At 42.5% G+C, this 21,066-nt stretch overlaps 1 protein-coding gene across 11 annotated transcripts in view; it reads right to left on the bottom strand.

The window, feature by feature from the left end:
- RAP1GAP2 (RAP1 GTPase activating protein 2) overlaps positions 1 to 21,066 on the bottom strand; it is a 1,112,678-nt gene that overhangs the window by 175,924 nt on the left and 915,688 nt on the right. The window contains exon 1 of one of the 11 annotated variants that reach the window (XM_073667811.1): positions 10,307 to 10,369. The exons of the other annotated variants lie outside the window; for them this stretch is intronic. Coding sequence (XP_073523912.1) covers positions 10,307 to 10,315 — 9 coding nt within the window. The 5' untranslated portion in view covers positions 10,316 to 10,369. Of the gene's footprint in view, positions 1 to 10,306; positions 10,370 to 21,066 lie in introns of those variants that run through there. 11 annotated transcript variants of the gene reach the window in all.

Genomic DNA, 21,066 nt, shown 5'->3' with positions numbered 1-21,066 from the left:
TTTCATAGATTTTTAATTTATTATTGCTTTTGTCAGATTCAAGTTATTTCTGTGACCATTGTGGGTTTTTCTTTCATTAAACGAGGGGAACCAACAATTTTCACCATGTGTGTATATAAGCAAACCATAATAGTAATAATAACCAACGCCTCCTGGACTAGTCTGACACCAGTTAGCATACTAATTGCCATAAACTGCAATCAGTAAAAAGGGCTTATAAGGAAGAATATTAAAAATAAATACATGGTGGTGGTGTGGGGAGCATGGGGAAGCTATGAAGTTCCTTATAAAACCTGTCTACATTTTACATTCTATTTTTTACAGCTGGTAAATGTTTAATATTAATAGATGAACTCACACAGTGTAATGTCATGTTAATAACATATTATAGCAGGATATAATGGATTGAAAGTGTCATTACTGATTGTATCAATATAATATCAATAAGCCATGTTATTGCTTTCCCAGGTATAGGGATTTATAGCTTTACCTCCATACAGATCAAAAACTGTAAGGGGGTATGTAGACCCCATAGCAGTACCATTTTAGATTGCTGAGTTTCTTGATTGTTTCTTTAGAACAATGGTGTATTTTATCTTAGAGCATTTTCCTGATATTTGCATATCTAATTAGCATATATACATATACTATATTGCTATTGTTAAATGACATGTACCATAATGTGGGTGAATATCATGTTTTTTTTCTTGAAAAGTTCAGCTTTTTAGCAATATTGCGTATTAGTTGTACAAAAGTTGAAAACTCAATCCTCCCAGTCTAACTCGATAATCATGATAATCCCAACATAATTGGGCACTTCATTAAGACAATTTGTGTTACCTACTCTACAATCAATAACAGGTAAAAAGTGGCAAATAATCACCACTCTCAATGCTGGGAAGTATTAGGAGGCTATCACCAAACATCTTAAAAGTATATTCAAAGATGACAGATGGCTACAAAAGAAACATATTGTAAGTAGTTACAGTAAATTCCTGCAGAGTCTCCAACTGCCTGAGGCATGAAGTCAACAATTAGTCTGTACAGATCAATGCTTAATGAAAGAAGAAGCATTAGAAAAGCCACATACAACAATAAAACACATTGAAGAGTAGAGATCTGAAATAACAATGTAACCTTTATATTGAGTCATAGATAAGAGCTTTTCGTATATACATATAGAAGCGTATTCACCTTGAATCTACCTCCCACTCATCTGCACTTAGATTTCAGTAGCGGTAACTACAATGACTACTACGATTGTGCTCCTGTCTATGGTGACATGTATTTGTAAATGTACAACACAGGAATATTACGTTACGGCAAATAACAAAGCATTTAGCACCTCTCTTTATTCACATTATGGTGTCTAATTCCCATGCAATCCCATAGCAGAGTTCACTCCAGGTGAACACCATGAAAAGTGTAGAATATCAGAGTATTGTAAAAGAAATGTAAGAAATAAATATATGTACACTGCTCAAAAAAATAAAGGGGACACTCAAATAACACATCCTAGATCTGAATGAATGAAATATTCTCATTGAATACTTTGTTCTGTACAAAGTTGAATGTGCTGACAACAAAATCACACAAAAATCATCAATGGAAATCAAATTTATTAACCAATGGAGGCCTGGATTTTGAGTCACCCCCAAAATTAAAGTGGAAAACACACTACAGGCTGATCCAACTTTGATGTAATGTCCTTAAAACAAGTCAAAATGAGGCTCGGTATTGTGTGTGGCCTCCACGTGCCTGTATGACCTCCCTACAATGCCTGGGCATGCTCCTGATGAGGCTGAGTATTGTGTGTGGCCTCCACGTGCCTGTATGACCTCCCTACAATGCCTGGGCATGCTCCAGATGAGGTTGCGGATGGTCTCCTGTGGGATCTCCTCCCAGACCTGGACTAAAGAATCAGCCAACTCCTGGACAGTCTGTGGTGCAACGTGACGTTGGTGGATGGAGCGAGACATGATGTCCCAGATGTGCTCAATCGGATTCAGGTCTGGGGAACAGGCGGGCCAGTCCATAGCTTCAATGCCTTCATCTTGCAGGAACTGCTGGCACACTCCAGCCACATGAGGTCTGGCATTGTCCTGCATTAGGAGGAACCCAGGGCCAACCGCACCAGCATATGGTCTCACAAGGGGTCTGAGGATCTCATCTCGGTACCTAATGGCAGTCAGGCTACCTCTGGCGAGCACATGGAAGGCTGTGCGGCCCTCCAAAGAAATGCCACCTCACACCATTACTGACCCACTGCCAAACTGGTCATGCTGAAGGATGTTGCAGGCAGAAGATCACTCTCCACTGCATCTCCAGACTCTGTCACGTCTGTCACATGTGCTCAGTGTGAATCTGCTTTCATCTGTGAAGAGCACAGGGCGCCAGTGGCTACTTTGCCAATCCTGGTGTTCTGTGCCAAGTGCCAAGCGTGCTGCACGGTGTTGGGCTGTGAGCACAACCCCCATCTGTGGATGTCGGGCCCTTATACCACCCTCATGGAGTCAGTTTCTAACCGTTTGTGCAGACACATGCACATTTGTGTCCTGCTGGAGGTCATTTTGCAGGGCTCTGGCAGTGCTCCTCCTGTTCCTCCTTGCACAAAGGCGGAGGTAGCGGTCCTGCTGCTGGGTTGTTGCCCTTCTACGGCCCCCTCCACGTCTCCTGGTAGCGCCTCCAGCCTCTGGACACTACGCTGACAGACACAGCAAACCTTCTTGCCACAGATCGCATTGATGTGCCATCCTGGATGAGCTGCACTACCTGAGCAATGTCTGTGGGTTGTAGAGTCCGTCTCATGCTACCACGAGTGTGAAAGCACAACCAACATTCAAAAGTGACCAAAACATCAGCCAGAAAGCATTGGTACTGAGATGTGGTCTGTGGTCCCCACCTGCAGATCCACTCCTATTGAGTGTGTCTTGATAATTGCCAATAATTTCCATCTATTGTCTATTCCATTTGCACAACAGAATGTGAAATTGATTGTCAATCAGTGCTGCTTCCTAAGTGGACAGTTTGATTTCATGGAAGTTTGATTTACTTGGAGTTATATTCTGTAGTTTAAGTGTTCCCTTTATTTTTTTGAGCAGTGTATATACTAGCTATTGAACCCGTTCTACGCCCGGGTGGCGAGCATTTTTATTGGTATATGGTCTCCCTTGCTGGTATGTGCTGCCCCCCTCCTGGTATTTGTGCTGCCCCCACCCTGGTATTTGTGCTGCCCCCATCCTGGTATTTGTGCTGCCCCATCCTGGTATTTGTGCTCCCCAATCATGTTTCCCCATCCTGTTATGTGCTGCCCCCATCCTATTCTGGTATGCATGAAACCCCTCATCCCCAATCCAGGTATGCATGGCACCCCTCATCCCCAATCCTGGTATGCATGGCATCCCTCATCCCCAATCCTGGTATGCATGGCACCCCTTATCCCCAATCCTAGTATGCATGGCATCCCTCATCCCCAATCCTGGTATGCATGGCACCCCTCATCCCCAATCCTGGTATGCATAGCACTCCTCATCCCCAATCCTGGTATGCATGGCACCCCTCATCCCCAATCCTGGTATGCATGGCACACCTTATCCCCAATCCTGGTATGTATGGCACTCCTCATCCCCAATCCTGGTATGCATGTCACTCCTCATCCCCAATCCTGGTATGCATGGCACCCCTCATCCCCAATCCTGGTATGCATGGCACCCTTCATCCCCAATCCTGGTATGTATGGCACCCCTCATTCCAAATCTGGTATACATGGCATCCCTCATCCCAATCCTGGTATGCATGGCACCCCATCTCTCATCCTGGTATGCATGGCCCCTTCATCCCAAATTTGGTATACATGGCACCCCTCATCCCAATTCTGGTATGTATAGCACCCCTCATCCCCCAATCCTGGTATGTATGGCACCCAATCCCTCATCCTGGTATGCATGGCTTCCTCATCCCCCAATCCTGGTATGCATGGCACCCAATCCCTCATCCTGGTGTGCATGGCTTCCTCATCCCCAATCCTGATATGCATGGCACCCCATCCCTCATCCTGGTATGTATGGTACCCCTCATCCCTATCCTGGTATGTATGGCACCCTTTATCCCCCATTACCCAATCCCTCATCCTGGTATGCATGGCTTCCTCATCCCCAATCCTGGTATCCATGGCACCACTCATCCCCCAATCCTGGTATGCATGGCACCCCATCCCTCATCCTGGTATGTATGGTACCCCTCATCCCAATCCTGGTATGCATGGCACCCCATCCCTCATCCTGGTATGTATGGTAGCCCTCATCCCTATCCTGGTATGTATGGCACCCCTTATCCCCCAATCCTGGTATGTATGGCACCCAATCCCTCATCCTGGTATGCATGGCTTCCTCATCACCAATCCTGGAATCCATGGCACCACTCATCCCCCAGTCCTGGTATGCATGGCACCCCATCCCTCATCCTGGTATGCATGGTACCCCGCATCCATATTCTGGTATGTTCATCCTGGTATACATGGCACCCCTCATCCCAATTCTGGTATGTATGGCCTCCTCACCCCCCAATACTGGTATGCATGGCACCCCATCCCTCATCCTGGTATGCATGGTACCCCGCATTCCTATCCTGGTATGCATGGTATCCCTCATCCCTATTCTGGTATGTATGGTACCCCTCATTCCTATCCTGGTACGTATGGTACCCCTCATTCTGGTATGCATAGTACCCCACATCCCTATTCTGGTATGTATGGTACCCCTCATCCTGGTATACATCACATCCTTCATCCCAATTCTGGAATGTATGGCCTCCTCATCCCCCAATCCTGGTATGCATAGCACCCAATCCATCATCCTGGTATGCATGGCTCCCTCATCCACAATCCTGGTATGCATGGCACCCCATACTTTATCCTGGTATGCATGGCTCCCCATCCCTTATCCTGGTATACTTGGTAACCCTCATCCCTATTCTGGTATGCATGGTACCCCTCATCCTGGTATGCATGGCACCCCATCCCTCATCCTGGTATGCATGGTACCCCGCATTTCTATCCTGGTATGCATGGTACCCCTTATCCCTATTCTGGTATGCATGGTACCCCTCATCCCCAATGCTGGTATGCATGGTCCCCTCACCCCCCAATCCTGGTATGCATGGTCCTCTCACCCCCCAATCCTGATATGCATGGTCCCCTCAACCCCCGATCCTAGTATGCATGGTACCCCCTCATCCCTATCCTGGTATGCATGGTCCCCTCACCCCCCAATCCTGGTATGTGTGGTACCCCTCATCCTGGTATGCATGGCACCCCATTCCTCATCCTGGTATGTATGGTCCCCTCACCCCCCAATCCTGGTATGCATGGCCCCCCCTCACACCTCAATCGTGGTATGCATGGTCCCCTCACCCCCCAATCCTGGCATGCATGGTACCCCTCATCCCTCACTCCTGGTATACATGGTACCCCTCATCCCCCAATCCTGGAATGCATGGTACCCCTCATCCCTATTCTGGTATGCATGGTCCCCTCACCCCCCAATCCTGGTATGCATGGTACCCCCCTCACCTCCCAATCCTGGTATGTATGGTACCCCTCATCCCCAATGCTGGTATGTATGGCACCCCTCAACCCCCAATCCTGGTATGCATGGTTCCCTCACCCCCCAATTCTGGTATGCATGGTGCCCCTTCACCCCCCAATCCTGGTATGCATGGCCTCCTCATCCCCCAATCCTGGTATGCATGGCACCCCTCATCCCCCAATCCGGTATGCATGGCACCCCTCATCCCCCAATCCTGGTATGCATGGCACCCCTCAACCCCCAATCTTGGTATGCATGGCACCCCTCACCCCCCAATCCTGGTATGTATGGGACCCCTCACCCCCCCAATCCTGATTTGCATGAGCCCCTCATCTCCCAATCCTAGTATGTATGGCTCCCCTCAATCCCCAATCCTGGTATGCATGGTCACCTCACCCCCAATCCTCATATGCATGGTACCCCCTCACCCCCCAATCCTGGTATGCATGGCCTCCTCATCCCCCAATCCTGGTATGCATGGCACCCCTCATCCCCCAATCCTGGTATGTATGGCCCCCTCATCCCCCAATCCTGGTATGTGTGGCCCCCTCACCCCCAATCCTGGTATGTATGGCACCCCTCATCCCTATCGCGCTGCACACATGCAAAAAAATAAACACTTATACTCACCTTTCTTCTCTGTGCTCCAGCGCTGCTGTGTCCTGTTCTGCTAGAGGCTGGGGGAGGACTACAAATGTGTCTTCAGTAAAATGGCACTGGATAGCGCTATGCGGATGAGCCGATTCCGACGCCTCATTCCTGCCCCGGTCTCTGGCGAGAAGAGAGGTGACGCTCCTCCCGGTCAGGTAAGTATGGAGATATAGCGCTGGAGATCGCGGCATGCTGTTATCAGTGACAGCAGGCGTAGGCAGATGAGAGTAGTACTCTCTCATCAGCTGATGCCTGTGACCAGCATTAAACTTTTTACCACCGATCACAGCTGTGGGCTCACTCTGACAGCGTAAGCCCGCAGCGCTCTGACTGGTGGTAACAATCTTACCGCCGATCAGAGCTTGTGTTTCCCTCGCTGTCATGCAGGTGACAGTGTGGAAACCATGGATGTTCGGGCCACCCATTCATATAAATGGGGCCCGGGTTCGAGTTCGGGAGCTTTTTTTCAGATGTTTGGCCGAACCCGCTGGAACTGAACATCCACAGGTTCACTCATCACTACTCAGGAGGATTTTGTTCATGCGAGCATGAAAGTCATGTTGTATGTGGTGACGTTGTTGAAATTCCATGCTCTTGGAAGAAGCGGAGGTAAAAGCATGAATGGAAAAACAAAAATTGGCTGCAGAGGTGAGGGGTTAATGGGGAAGGAAGAAGTTTGGATTTTTTTTTTCCATACAACAAAAACTGATGCCACACTGATAGTAAAAATGGAAGTCCAGACCAAAAATAGATGAAAATCAAATCTTGTGAAAACTAGTCCAGTAAAAAAAATAAAAAAACAGAAGTCTGAATGAGGCTTAGCCAATATTTTTTTAATTATCCCAAAGAGCCTTGTCATCATGAAAACCCTACACCTGCTGCATATATGCCCAAGCTATAACAGCGGATGTAGGTGTCACCCAACAGTGCGAACACAGGGGTCATCTAATCACACGGACACTCCAATGTAAGAAGGGATAGTCCACATTATGCTTGTGCTCATGTCATTATCACTTACTGAGTTTTATGGTTTTCTACAGGACTACAGGTAAGCAATCAAATTACAATTTCCCCTCTGCAACATCTATATACAGGTTGGTATAATTTCAATGTTACTGTGTCTTTCCACCTCTTACATAAAGCATATTGCATATAGTATAATCAGTAAAGGATCTATAAATGGTTCCAGTATTTTTAGACACGGTCTCAACTATGACAACAAATAAAGTATCCAAGTAAAACATGAAGAGCCGGTACACTAATGCATTTGACAACCTGCCCAGTCTACGAAGAAAGCAACTTAATAGCATTAGCAATGTACTCCAGCGGTGGAAATAACAAAATGGATTTGTGGCATATTCCTGTTCCGACATCCTGGAGGTTCTCCTAATCCTCATATTAATGGAACCTGCATTTAGACGCAGCAGACTGTCACAGGCTGATCTTACGTCTTATATACACAATTTTCATGGGAAGAAGATAATCAAAAAGAACTTGCTGGGTTGTGGTAATGAGCTGAAACATCAAGCGGTTATTGTGTTCTGTCTGTTCTGAAGTTGTGACTTGTGAGTCTTCATCATTGCCTGGAGAATAACCCAGAAGAACTGGAAAAGGATAATCGGGCAATCGTTCTCTGTATCCAGACACAGCTTACAAGGATATCACAAACAATTGCTTAAATTGCAATTCCTAATACAGTGGTATAAAGAGTTTCACTACATGTAGTAACTTGGTCATATCTACAATACACATGCAAGATTTAGGTTAAAAGGGTACTCCGGGGAGATAAAAAAAAAATAGCACTTTTCCTGCCTGCATAAACTATAAAGATCAGATGGCCAGTACAGTTATATGATCTTAATAACCCTTGTAATTCTGTGTGACAGCAGCTGCTCCTCACTGCTCCCTCTCCCATCTGGGTTATTACATAATACGCCCCCCCCCTGTGTGTAACAGTCAGTCCAAGAAGAGGGGATGTGACCACGCCCCCTGTTCTCTGCAGAGAAACAGCTATTATCAGGAGACTGGCTGATAGTAACAGCATGGAGCTGCACACTGTTGTAATGTCCCAGGCAGGATGGGTGAGCAGTGAGGAGCAGCTTCTGTCACACCAGCCCCCTGATAAAGTCTCCCTGTCAACAGTCTGAGGTAGGTCACATGACGGAGGCACGGTCTGCTCCCTTCTAGTAGCAGCAAGCCCCCTGATAATGTCTCCTTCACTGCAGGGCTAGTAGCAGACACTATAAGACACTACAAGATTTTTTTATCTCCCCAGAGTACCCCTTTAAGTTCCCACAATGAGTTTTTGATGCTGCAATAAACAAAACTAAACAGCGTCTTATTGTTCTAGAAAAGTGGATGAGATTCATAGAAATCTCATGCACACTGTGCTTTTTTTCTTATACTGCATAAACTGACCTGCAGTGCATGTGTGGAATCCACAACATGTCAATTTCTCTTCCTGGTACACTGAGTCTTTTGTGTGGATTTTCCCAATAGAATTGCATTAGATGCGGAAAATCCACAAATAAAACACACATGTGGAAACCCACTAAAAATGCATGTAACTGCATATGTCTGTATCAATAAAGTTTTGTCAAAGTCAGATACCAGGAAGTTTCAAAAACAAAACAGCTTTATTTAAAACATGACATTAAAGGAGACAAAAGACGTAAGATCAAAAATGCTATAAAAATGCATGTAAAAAAAGCAAGTAACCTAATCTACCTAATAGGTGCAGAAAACCCACCTCATCGAAAACTCACCAAAAGCTCATAGTGGGAAGTAACGTAGCCTAACCCTGTGATTGGTCAGTTTGACAGCTACCATTCTCTCCAGTCAATAGTTTGTTACTAGGGCACAGACAGAGGCATATGGAGTAGCCATGGATACTGCAACGAGCACCATCAAAGGCTACCTCAACACCGGAGGGTGCACCTGGCTTCATCCCAAGCCTATTTTGGCTAAATTCTTTGCTTTTCGCATTGCCGCATTCTAAGAGGCTAACTTTTTTCATTTTATTCAGTGCAGCTCTTTTTACGCGGATTGAGTTTTTCTGGGACCATTTTGGGGTATATCTAAAAAAAAAAAATTTTCTCTAAGGCTATGTTCCCATGATGAGCTTTTTTGTGAGTTTTTATGTTGAGTATTTTTGAAAAAAGGCAAATAACCTATTTTACTTAATGGGTGCAAAAATGGTGCATCAAAAACATAGCCTAATGCGGTTATATATTCAGCATACCAATGATATTTTTTCTGACAGTGATAAAATTACAGGCACTATATTAGGTTGTGACTTTGGCTAGACGCCATTTTTGCCATTAATAAAACAGTTCTGTCCTATCGGGTCTTTCTTGTAAATGGTGCAATTTATGGGACCCAGCAGCACCATCAGAAAGGAGCAAACTAAAACTTTAGCTGCCATATGGAAAAGGCCCCAAAGAAAGCTAATTGATCCCCTCCTAACGTATAACATTATTGATCAGACCCCACAAGTGATTAATATATAGGTTATCAATATTAAAGCCATTTACTGTGACGTTGGGCTCATGCTTGCTACAATCATAGTATACAGTAACAGTGTATGTATTCTGCTGTGGGGCAAAGGAGAACCCCGGTAGACAGTACATTAAAACTTTATGTACAGAGCTTAATAATATTATTTTTTTGCAAGTATTTAGCAGTCTTCATTGAAGCTTTTCCATGTGAACCAGGGCACACCGCAGAATCGTCATCGCATTACACGTGTGGGGCAAAGGTGAGTGATTTACTACAGGTTCCCAATTTTACCTAATCACTATGAAAGGATACTTTCGAATGAAGACCTTATACCCATGATTGGTGCCACCAAAGTCATAGTGGTCCTACTAAAACCTTCCAAGAGGGGATTTTCTGTCTCCTAGGGCTCCATAAAGTATGAAGTCTCATTAGGAATTTACATTTTTTAGCAACCATTAAAAATGTTCTGATATCAAGCTTGCAATACAAACATACAATACATTGTAAACCCAACACGACAGAAACATTAATGGAAAATGCAAAGTCTCGGAATGAAGCAAAACAGAACTCACCAGATTCATATTGAGAAATGAACACAAGGATATTCCTGTATGACTTTCAGGGAGTAGGACAAACCTTATCGGAGTTTTATAGCGTGCAGATAAAAATTAACCCTCCTCATTACAAGTAACACTGCTAAATGCACCCAAGCGTTATGGTGGCCAGAAATCTAAGATATTTTTGAGCTTGGTATCCTACGCAGAAACTACACAGTGGAGAATGACTATGTGATTGAGTGTCATAGGTATAGCAGTCATTAACGTCTTCGCTTACAGTATAAAGCCCTTACACATCTCTCTATGGAATCCAGGGAAAGCAAATCGGTGCTCCCTTCTTTTAGAGACTGATGGGGATCTGGGAAACCCGTACTCAACTTATCAGACAGAGCTTTACACGTCACTAAGCTTTTTTTTAATGATTGGTTAAGGATTAATTACTTTACATTAACAACAGGGTGGTACTGGTGCTTAGGCCAGCAAGAAAGCAGGTAAATATTGGGGGGCCAGTAGTTAGAGATTAAAAAGGACCCTGGAGAGATCTGAAAACACATACCGGTATGTAGCACCCAATGAGATACCTCTATTGGTGGCGGTCATCATGTGACTGTCACCTGATCACCAACTTGATCACTACTAGGAATCAAAAATTCTGTAGGGCCAGATTTACACATCCGCCTTTCGCAATACAAGTACAGACCGTGATTGATCCATGGATGTGCCGTGGGATTTCTGACCTGAAATCGACAGCCTCATATATGCCTGTGGGTCTGTCGAGTTAGGGTTTGTAGACCCACAGTTGGTCAATACTTGGACCACGAAAATGGATGTGTGAATCCAGCCTAATAGGGCAAAATTTTTCTTGTAGCTCCAGTAAAATGAAACAAGTCCCACTATTGTCTTTTATCATTCTTGAAGAATAGATCATAAAATTAAAAAAATGTAACAAAAATGTTTTAAAAGACAATTGAAACGTAATACGCATAAAATAACCCACTAAAAAGATTGCTCCATACATCATTAGGGAACGATTGTCCCAACTCAATTACCTTAAAACAGACGTGTGACATATCAAACTTATTGACAGACAATTGCAAATTCACAAGTAGTCTTTTTTAGGGCTATACTATATGATTTCCCCCCAAAAAATGTAACTAGAATGTAAGAAAAATGTTTTTTCTATCATTTTTTTAAACTATAGGACTAAGAATTCTAAAAAAAAATGTCACAAAATGTAGAAAAAACTGCATTGGTAACAAAAAAAAAATACAATTAACAAGTAATTATAAAATAGTCGTTAAACTAAAAAAGTGTCTTTGGCCCTGGACCTGAACCAGTTAAGCATGTACCGCTTCCAGAAACTATATATATATATGAAGTAACTTTAATCATGAGTGTACTTACACAGACGTTGTTATATAACATCTCAGCAGTGTATCGGTGACTGACATTGTGATTTTTTACATATTCACTTGTTATATAATCAGCTCCTATTCACACCTAAGCAATGCTTACATGGTGAGGAAAGAGCATTCAGTTTCTCCACTTCATAACAGATTCAAATGGATGACTTTTTATGTGATAAAGTGTATAAATTACATATGCAATCATCATAAAATTTAGTGACTAAAAAAAAAATAAGAAAGAAAAGAACATTTAAAAAGTTGCACTGAGTATGTTGATTCATTTAAATTAGAATAATTTATTAATGTGAGTAAATAAAATTACAGTGTATCTTACACATTATACTTTGATGACACTAAGGGCAGGTGCAGATGATCGGTAGTCGGCCCGAGTGAGATCAGACAAAATATTGGATCGTACCTGGACCAATGTTAGTCTATGGGGCCGTGCACATGTCCGATTTTTTCCTTGGACATAGTCTAAAGAAAACATCGCTGCATGTCCGAGTTTGATCTGATATTCAGATCGTACTCGGCCATGCAAGTCAATGAATGTGTAGGATACATCGCACTGCACTCGGATGACATCTGAGTGCAGTCTGATTTCCACGGACTGACAGAATGGAGAAGATGGAGACATTTTGTTCACAGTGTGCTCTGATTCTCTCATCCGAGACAATCGGATCACACTATGATGACACTCAGATCAGAGTTTGATCAGCGTCATTTGCATAATTGGTCTGATTCTCTCGGATGACAGAATCTACGGGCGTCTGCACCTGCCCTAAATGTCCGGGTGAACAGTTAAAAGCAAGAGAACATATAAAGTGAACACTGACATCCTTAAAAAGATAACTTTTATTACACAAATAATATAAATAATATAAAATGCATATACAATAATATAAAATACAATAATATAATATACAAATATACAGGTGCCACACAGCAGACGGACGGACACTATTTTGGCCTCTTCACAGCATATGTAATGAAACAAGGAATTATTTAGCAAGAAAAGAAGAGGATATAAACATTTAGTTTCCCACCTTATTGTTATTCATAACGCCAGTGCATATAATCCAAGGTGTAAAAGTATATCCATGCCAAGGAATAGTAATGGTGTTTCTTTTCCCTTGTTATTCAGGTGTCGCTAATGCTATAAGCGTGAGACAGTCTCCTGTCCCTCCACCCCAGAGCTGGACCTGTCTCACGCTTATAGCATTAGCTACATCTGAATAACAAGGGAAAAGAAACACTATTACTATTCCTTGGCATGGATATACTTTTACACCTTGGATTACGTGCACTAGCATTATGAAAAGCAATAAGGCTGGGGTCACACAAGTGTATATTCTCTCATCTGAAAGAATTGGGCCGATTATGCTAATCACACTCTGATCAGAGTTTGATCACAGTGTGATCCGATTCTCCCGGATGATGAGAACATGGAGAAAAAAAATGTCTCCATCTTCTCCATTCGGTCAGTCCGTGGAAATTGGACTACACTCAGATGTCATCCGAGTGCAGTCCGATGTTTTCCACTCACTCACTGACTTGCATGGCCGAGTGCAATCCAAATATCAGATCCAAACTTGGGCATGCTACAATTTCTTCCTCGGAACGGCTCGGTCCAGGAAAAAAAATCGGACATATGGACAGCCCCATAGAATAACATTGGTTCGAGTGCGATCCAATTTTTCATCGGATTGCACTCGGACCGTAAATATGGCCATGTGCACAAACTCAAGCTTTATATCCTCTTTTGTTCTAACTATATGATGCCATGTTTCATTACGTATGCTGTGAAAAGGCCAAAATAGTGTCCATCTGCTGTGTAGCACCTGTGCTTTTAACACTATCTCCTATATTTTATATATTCAATAAAAGTTATCTTTTTTAGGATTTCAGTGTTCTCTTCGAATGTTCTCGTTGTTGCATTTAACCGTTCACCTGGACATTTAGTGTCATTCAGTCTTTTGAAGAATGATCCAATCTAAAATAATCATTTATGAGGACATATTTATTTGATCTCATTAAATTTCAGCCTCAGTCATACGGGCATGGTCACCTGAGCTGAAACTAGCACAAAGAAGATTCTAGGATACTGTGAACACGTTCACCGTTCACAGGAAAAAAGTTATATAGCAAATTGCCAAAATTACCCATAATATTCCAATCTATGGTTATTGCCATTGATAGTGGTGGCAAGTGTGAAGTAATCATGCCATTTGTAGGAGACGACATTGATATCACGGAGCAAGGAAGAATACTGCACTAGTTTAATCAGGTTTTTGAGGCATTCAAGAGGAAACCTTTTAAGGAAACACTCCTTTTCTGGAGTCTTTGGAAGAGTTTGTATTTCTTTATTTGCCTGAAGCAGCTTTGAATAGGTTTTTACAGCTACGTGCACAAAGAGTTTTTTGAGGAGTTTTTGGGCAGAAACTGAGCGGAAACACTCCAAATGGTTCTCAAAACTCCTCAAAAACTCAGTTTCCGCTCAGTTTTTTCTTTGAAAACTTAGCAAAAAAGACTACAGTCTCAATACATCAAGGTGATTATGCCAGAATACTGACGTAAATCGTTTAAAAAAGTTGTAAAGATTTTGCGCCACACAAAATTGCGCAAAAATGTTGTGTTTTCACTCGAGTTTATCCCAGCAGAGCAGAGCTGGGATGGGAGTGTGGCACCATACTCAGGCTAATCCATGATGAACTGTGGCATATACCCTGCACCAAAAATATTACTTCAGTCCCTGACTGGAATAAGATTTGTGATGAAGCACATGGAGGCGCACACCATTGTGAGCCTCATAAGGAATTTCTGAATCCACCATACCCTCTCAAGACCGGCCTGAAAATTGGCGGTCTTTATGAATGAGGGCAAGTGTTCACATAGCCTAAAAGTTTTAAAAGAGTATTTTATCATAAGGCGTTATTTGCAGGTTTTTGATTGGACAGTACATAGTTTGGAGGAGTTTATACAATCAAGAACTCCTTCCAAAAAGTGACATTCGCTTTATTTCCACCAGACTTTTTTCAACACCTTTTCGGTTAAGTGGATCTTCCTTTAGAAATAAATAGGAAGAATTTTCCAAGCGTTTTTGAAACATTTTTTTAAGAAGATTTCGAAGCTAAAGAAGAAATCATCAAAAGCCTTTGTGAACATAGTCCTAGGCTGGAGCTTAGATACAGGGATGTAGATATATGGGATGTCGAAGTATAGTAGCAGTCACATCTGGATACCGATGCCCGAGGAGAACATTGACACCAATAATTTTATGGCACATAGCAGGTAAGGTCTTGTTACTAAATGTTACCGATTTGCCCAAGAAGATATAAGGGAATGTCTAATGCACTAGTCTTGTAGGCCAAGTCAGAATAAAGTTGTTCTTTTAGGTTGCATATGCGATTTATTTATTTTATTGTTTATATAGTGCTAACAAGTTCCACAGTGAAGTACAGTGATATATTAATTCAAAATTAAACTAAAAGTTTTGGGAGAGAATATGGGATACCTGGAAATAACCCATGCATATTCATGAAGAACATATCAACTCGATGCAGATGTTGTCCTTGGCTGTATATGGTCCCAAGACCTTAGTGCTACAAGGCAACATTGCTAACCGTTGAGTAACAATCCTTGAAACATAAGGCTATGGGAGGAGAACACAAAGCTACTTCTACTTCCAACTTTTCTTGTAGAACTTGATCTTGATGGTGTATGGACACCTTATCACAACATCAGCTGATAAACTCAAATTTTAAAGAACCTGGTGCCACCTCATATTTTTCCTTTTACAAAACTTTGAAACCTAAAGATCTATGTCCAATTTTTCTCATAATACTTTAGCTTTTCTAGAGTCTAAAGATCTTACTACTTCTTAAACCCCATGGTGTCTCATAGGTAAGACTACTCATCAACATAATGAACCATTTCAGGATTTGCATAAAAAAAGCATTTTTTTGTAATAATTAGTTGCATCGTTATCTAAACTTCTGTTTAATTACGCATATGAAAAGAAATTCTCAAGGGAATAAAATAAGTCTGCCTTGATGGGAAACAGTTCTTGAAAAAAAATAGTCTTTCCGGTGCCTGGGTAAAACACTGTGAACGTGTTACTGTGTAATTCTGCATTGTGAGGGTTACCTTTACCAACATATTCTTTCATCTACAATATAATAAGCCCTGACATAGAACAATATGTTTGCTCAGCCGCTATTTAAAGTTGCAGACAAGTGACAAACACAGCGTACAGTCCAATTCAACACATGGTTGTAGACTTCTATGTATGAAAAGTAAATATGCATACTATATCTGCTGTTCCAGGAATATATTTTACTCCAAGGTCATGTCTTCCCAATAGTTGGGGATATCACGGAAAGAGATATTTACAACAGTCCTATTAATATATGTTATTTGTGAGAGGTAAAAAGCTGGAAATTCATCTACGTGTTCATGAAATTGCCAGACAACACAAGAGATGGAAATTTTAAAAGCAGATTTATATAGTTGGGTCGAGAAATATTTAAACAATTGCAGAATTTTCATAATTTATTATAGTATAGACTTTTCAGCCTTAAGCAAAGGATTTAAAAAAATATTGCATCAACTATTTAGGAATTACAACCAATTTTTCACCCAGTCCAAATGTTAATGGAAATTGACAGGTTGTAGGAAAATAGCTGCTGCTGTGATCTCTCCCTTTAACAGAGAGATTATTTACTGCTCTTATTTCCTTTTTTCTTGTACACAGAGAAAATCAGCAGCAGCATGGAGGACAACATACAGCAGTACTGAGTTGTGTAGAGGTGAATCCAGCTCTGGGATGAGATAAAAGACTTGTTAGAATGCTTGGCACTATCTTTTTTTGTCTCCCTCTGCTTGTTTTCTCTCTCTGCTCCTCACTCGTCCTCCCCTCTCCCCTCTCAATACAATATGATAGGGATAACCAGATAACTTATAGTGCTGGTAGTCCATTTTATCTAAGTAAGGCTGAGTGGAGATATTTTTTGGGCAGAGTAGATGATAAATTCAGGAGGCAGGGGGTGGGGAAGAAGTAGCTCATAAGATATACTGAAAAATCTCTTATAGTCACATGTACTACTGACTAGGGGTGGATTAAGAGTAGCAAGGGCCCCGGGCAGTTTAGAAGGCGCGGGCCCCCTCACACACACACACCTGATTTATCACGTGACATGTCACATGATTCCCTGTGATAGATCATGTGATAGTTCACGTGAAATTAATTTGGCACAATATTAATTATAATATTTTTTTTTAGGCTGTGTGCCCACTATGCGTTTTTTAAGCGTTTCCGCAGCGGCAATTCCGCTGCAGAAACGCTTAAAAAACGCTTGGTAGAAGGCCTGCCATGTTCCCCAATGATAATCCGCATGTGCTGTGCACATGCTGCGGAAATTTCCGCTGCGGATTATCATTGGTGAAAAATCTGCAGCATTACCAATTATTTTGCGGAAGCGCGGCGTTTTCGCCGCCATTGACTTGCATTAGAACGCATGGAATCCGCATCACTGCATCTGTACATGCAGAATCCATGCGTTTCAATGTGCGGATGGTACCCGGGTGTGGAGGACAGGAGACTCTCCTCCAGACCTGGGTACCATAGAACCTGTAAAAAAAGAATAAAATAAAAAATAAATATTATACTTACCTTCTGATTGCCCCCGGTGTCTTTATCCGATGCGTCCTGGCTTGCCGGCAGCTCGCGATGGTCTGAAAAGGACCTGCCGTGACGTCATTTAGTCATGTGACGGGTCACGCGACCGCTGACGTCGGCAGGCCATCAGAAGGTAAGTATATATTTTTTATTTTTTACCATTCTTTTACAGTCACACTATATAAATCCAGAGACAGCAGGAGGCTGCACGGCGCCAACTATACTCAGCAGGAGGCCGCACGCAGTCATGCATGCAGTCACGCACACACACAAACATATACAGACATATACATACACGCATAAACACATTTGAAACACAAAAATACATATAAACAGACATCACACAATGATATCTGCCTACACACACACACACACATACACAAACATACATACATACATACACACACATACATAACACACACACACATACACATACACACACATACAACACACACACACACACTCACCATCCCCCGGCTCCATTCCTCCTGCCTGCTCTCTCTCTTCTCCGGTGCAGCACTGCAGGCCGGGCGCGCACTGCGTGACGTCACAGCTAGGAGACACGGCCGCGCACAGGGCCGTGTCTCCTAGCAGTGACGCGCCCGGGCCAGCACAGGGAAGTTAACTGCTGCAGTGCTGACCCGGCCGATGAAGAAGTAGCGGCGGCCGCTGCTGGGGGAGCGGTCCGGGGCCCCCCCTCCCGCCACTGCTACCAGTATGTGCCGCGGCGGCCTGCACATATAATGAGGGCAATCCGGCATTAGACACCCCGCCCAGAGCCGCGGGCCCCCTGCAGGCTCGGGGCCCCGGGCGTTAGCCCGGATTGCCTTCATTATAATCTGCCTATGCTACTGACAGTTCCCATTTGAGATGCAAACCTTTATTAATGCTCAAGAAAACAAAGGCCAAATCAGACTTTGCAAGAAAACAATTTAAAAAGCTGCTAAGTTATGGAACACGATTGCATGGACAAATGAAAACAATCACAGGCTTCAGTGGTCCTGTGAAAGATGAACGATGGCTTCCAGTGCTAATGCAGACCATTAATGCTTCCAGAGCTGGATCCATGGGTGTGACGGTAGGTGAGTATACAGTATTCCATTTTTTTTTTTTTTTCACCTCATCCATGGCTCCTGTAGAGATTTAATGAGGCCAGGCAGCCTCTTTAACTTGATGTATAAAGAATAGTATGATTAAGGATCGAAGTCCTCATGATCCAAAGCATACCACATCACCTGTCAATCATGATGGAAGCCGTGTTATGGCATTGGCATGTATGGCCGCAAGTGAAAAGGACCATTGTTTTTTACCGATTATATCAATATGGATATTAGTAGGATTAATTATGAATTGTATAGTGCTATACACAAAATAAAAACCAAGAACTTCTTAAAGGGAACCTGTCACCATGAAAATACTGTCCTATCTGCATGCATCATGTTATTGAATAGGGAGAGCAGAGTAGATTGATATGTAGTTTTGCAAGAAAAGATTCAGTATAACCTGTGTTTAAACATTTTACCCCTTGCTCTTTCTGGGCTTTTCGGTCCAGTGGGCGGTCCTATCAGTGACTGACAGATTTTTTTTGTAGACAGACATAGCTGTCAATCACTGATAGGACCGCCCACTGGACTGAAAATCGCAGAAAGAGCAGAGGTTTAAATGACTAAAACAAAAGTTATCCTGAATCTTTTCTAACAAAACTATATATGAATGTGCTCAGCGCCCCCTGCTCTATAACATGGTGCCTGCAGATTGGACTACAATTTCATGGTGACAGGTTCCCTTTAAGATAAAGTATAGCTGTCATCTGACCTCAAACTGACTGAGCATGGCTTTTACTTACTAAGGAAAAAACTGAGGGTAGAAAGACCCAGGTAAAAATTTCTTATGTTTAGAATATTATGTTAAGTCATCCAATTCCTTTTTAAGACTATGAAAAAAAGTCCATTTGTACAAATTATATTAATTCCTTAACACAGTTAACGCACAATTTTTGCAAAATTTAGATTTTTTTTTTTTTTTTTTAAACCTGATGGTGTTTTATGTTTTGTAAAAAAAAATATAGTGAGCAACACTGTCACAAAACTGAGTTTACAATAGACAATAAAAAATTCCCAGAAATCACTTGATACTTTACATGGCACTTTATTCCTGTTCACATATAAAATTTATCACATAAGAGCACTTCATGTTATCAGGTGTTTAAAAATGCAAGAGAGTAGGGCAGTCAATGTGGAAGTCTATATAAACAATGCTTCAAGCTGTCCCTTAGAATAAACCGTTGGGGTTTCATAATTATTTAGACTTGCATGCTGTCATTAAAATTTTAACACCTACTAAAACAAGGTAAAGTCTCTTCAAAATTGAGTTGCAGGCAGTGCTACAAGCCAATATCTTTCTTTTAGTAATGTATACACTAGTACTTAAATCACTGGCTTCTATAAAACTATCAGATCATGTTTAGAAGAAACAGTAAGGCTGAGTTCACACGATGCATATTTAATGCGTTTCCGCGGCGTTTTTGCAGTTGTGTAAACGCCGCGGAAACGCATTAAAAACGCATGGTAGAAGGGCAGCAATGTTCCCCAATAGAAATCCGCATGTGCTGTGCCCATGATGCGGATTTTTCCGCTGCGTAAACGCTGCGCTCAAAAATCCGCAGCATGTCAATTAATTTTGCGTAAACGCGGCGTTTTCGCCGCCATTGACTTGCATTAGAACGCGCCAATTCCGCAAGACTGCATTTGTACTTGCGTTATTGGCGCGTTCTAATGTGCGGATGGTACCCGGGTGTGGAGGAGAGGAGAGTCTCATCCACACCCAGGTACCATTAAAAAAGCTGTAAAACAAGAATAAAATAAAAAATAAATGTATATTTACCTTCTGTCGGCCCGCGCAGCGCTCCTGCTTGGTTCCCGGCACTTGCAGTGAGTTGTAGGACCTGCGCTGACGTCAGAGTCATGTGACGGGTCACGTGACGCTGACGTCGGCAGGTCTTTCAATTCAAAGTTGCCGGCAGCCGGGAGAATGGAGTGAGCAGGACAGCGCGGGCCATCGGAGGTAAGTATATACACTCTCTCGGGTCACACTATATAAATCCATGCTGTTTGCATGGATTTATATAGTGTGACCTAGTTGTCAAGCACTTTCCAGGTGATGCTAAAATCGCCTGGAAAGCGCTTGTCAATCCACATGCGGAAACGCATGTGAATCCGCAGGAAAAACGCATGTACAATCTGCATGCGTTTTTTCTGCCAGGGAGATGCAGAAATGATGCAGAAATTTTCTGCATCGTGTGCACATACCCTAAGTGATGCCCTGCAGATACAAAAGTGTCCTGACGAGCCTCCATTGTTTATTTGGAAAGGATAAAAATCTCTTCTAGTCATTTGATCATTGCACAAGTGAATGGTTCGTTACAGTTAAAGTACAGTTATCAGATCCCTGCACCAATGTGTCCATCAAATGACCAGCACGATTGTTAAAGGGGTTGTCCAGCACATAGCAATTGATTATCTATCTTCAGGATATTTAAAGGAGTTATCGAGGACTATTTGTGTTTCATTGGGCTAAGAACTGACAGGAAGGTAATTGCTAACTACCTGCTTGTTCTGTCCAGCACTGGCTCAGAGCAATCGTAGACTGCTCCTTTGAGGAATTCTGCTGCTTCACGTCAACAAAGTAGCTCT

Source organism: Phyllobates terribilis, unplaced genomic scaffold, assembly GCF_046119375.1.
Source record: "Phyllobates terribilis strain yellow unplaced genomic scaffold, ASM4611937v1 Scaffold_2__4_contigs__length_985480577, whole genome shotgun sequence".
NCBI classification, from domain to species: Eukaryota; Metazoa; Chordata; class Amphibia; order Anura; family Dendrobatidae; genus Phyllobates; species Phyllobates terribilis.
Note: the sequence above shows the minus strand (reverse complement) of the source record. Positions and strands in the feature narration are given on the sequence as shown.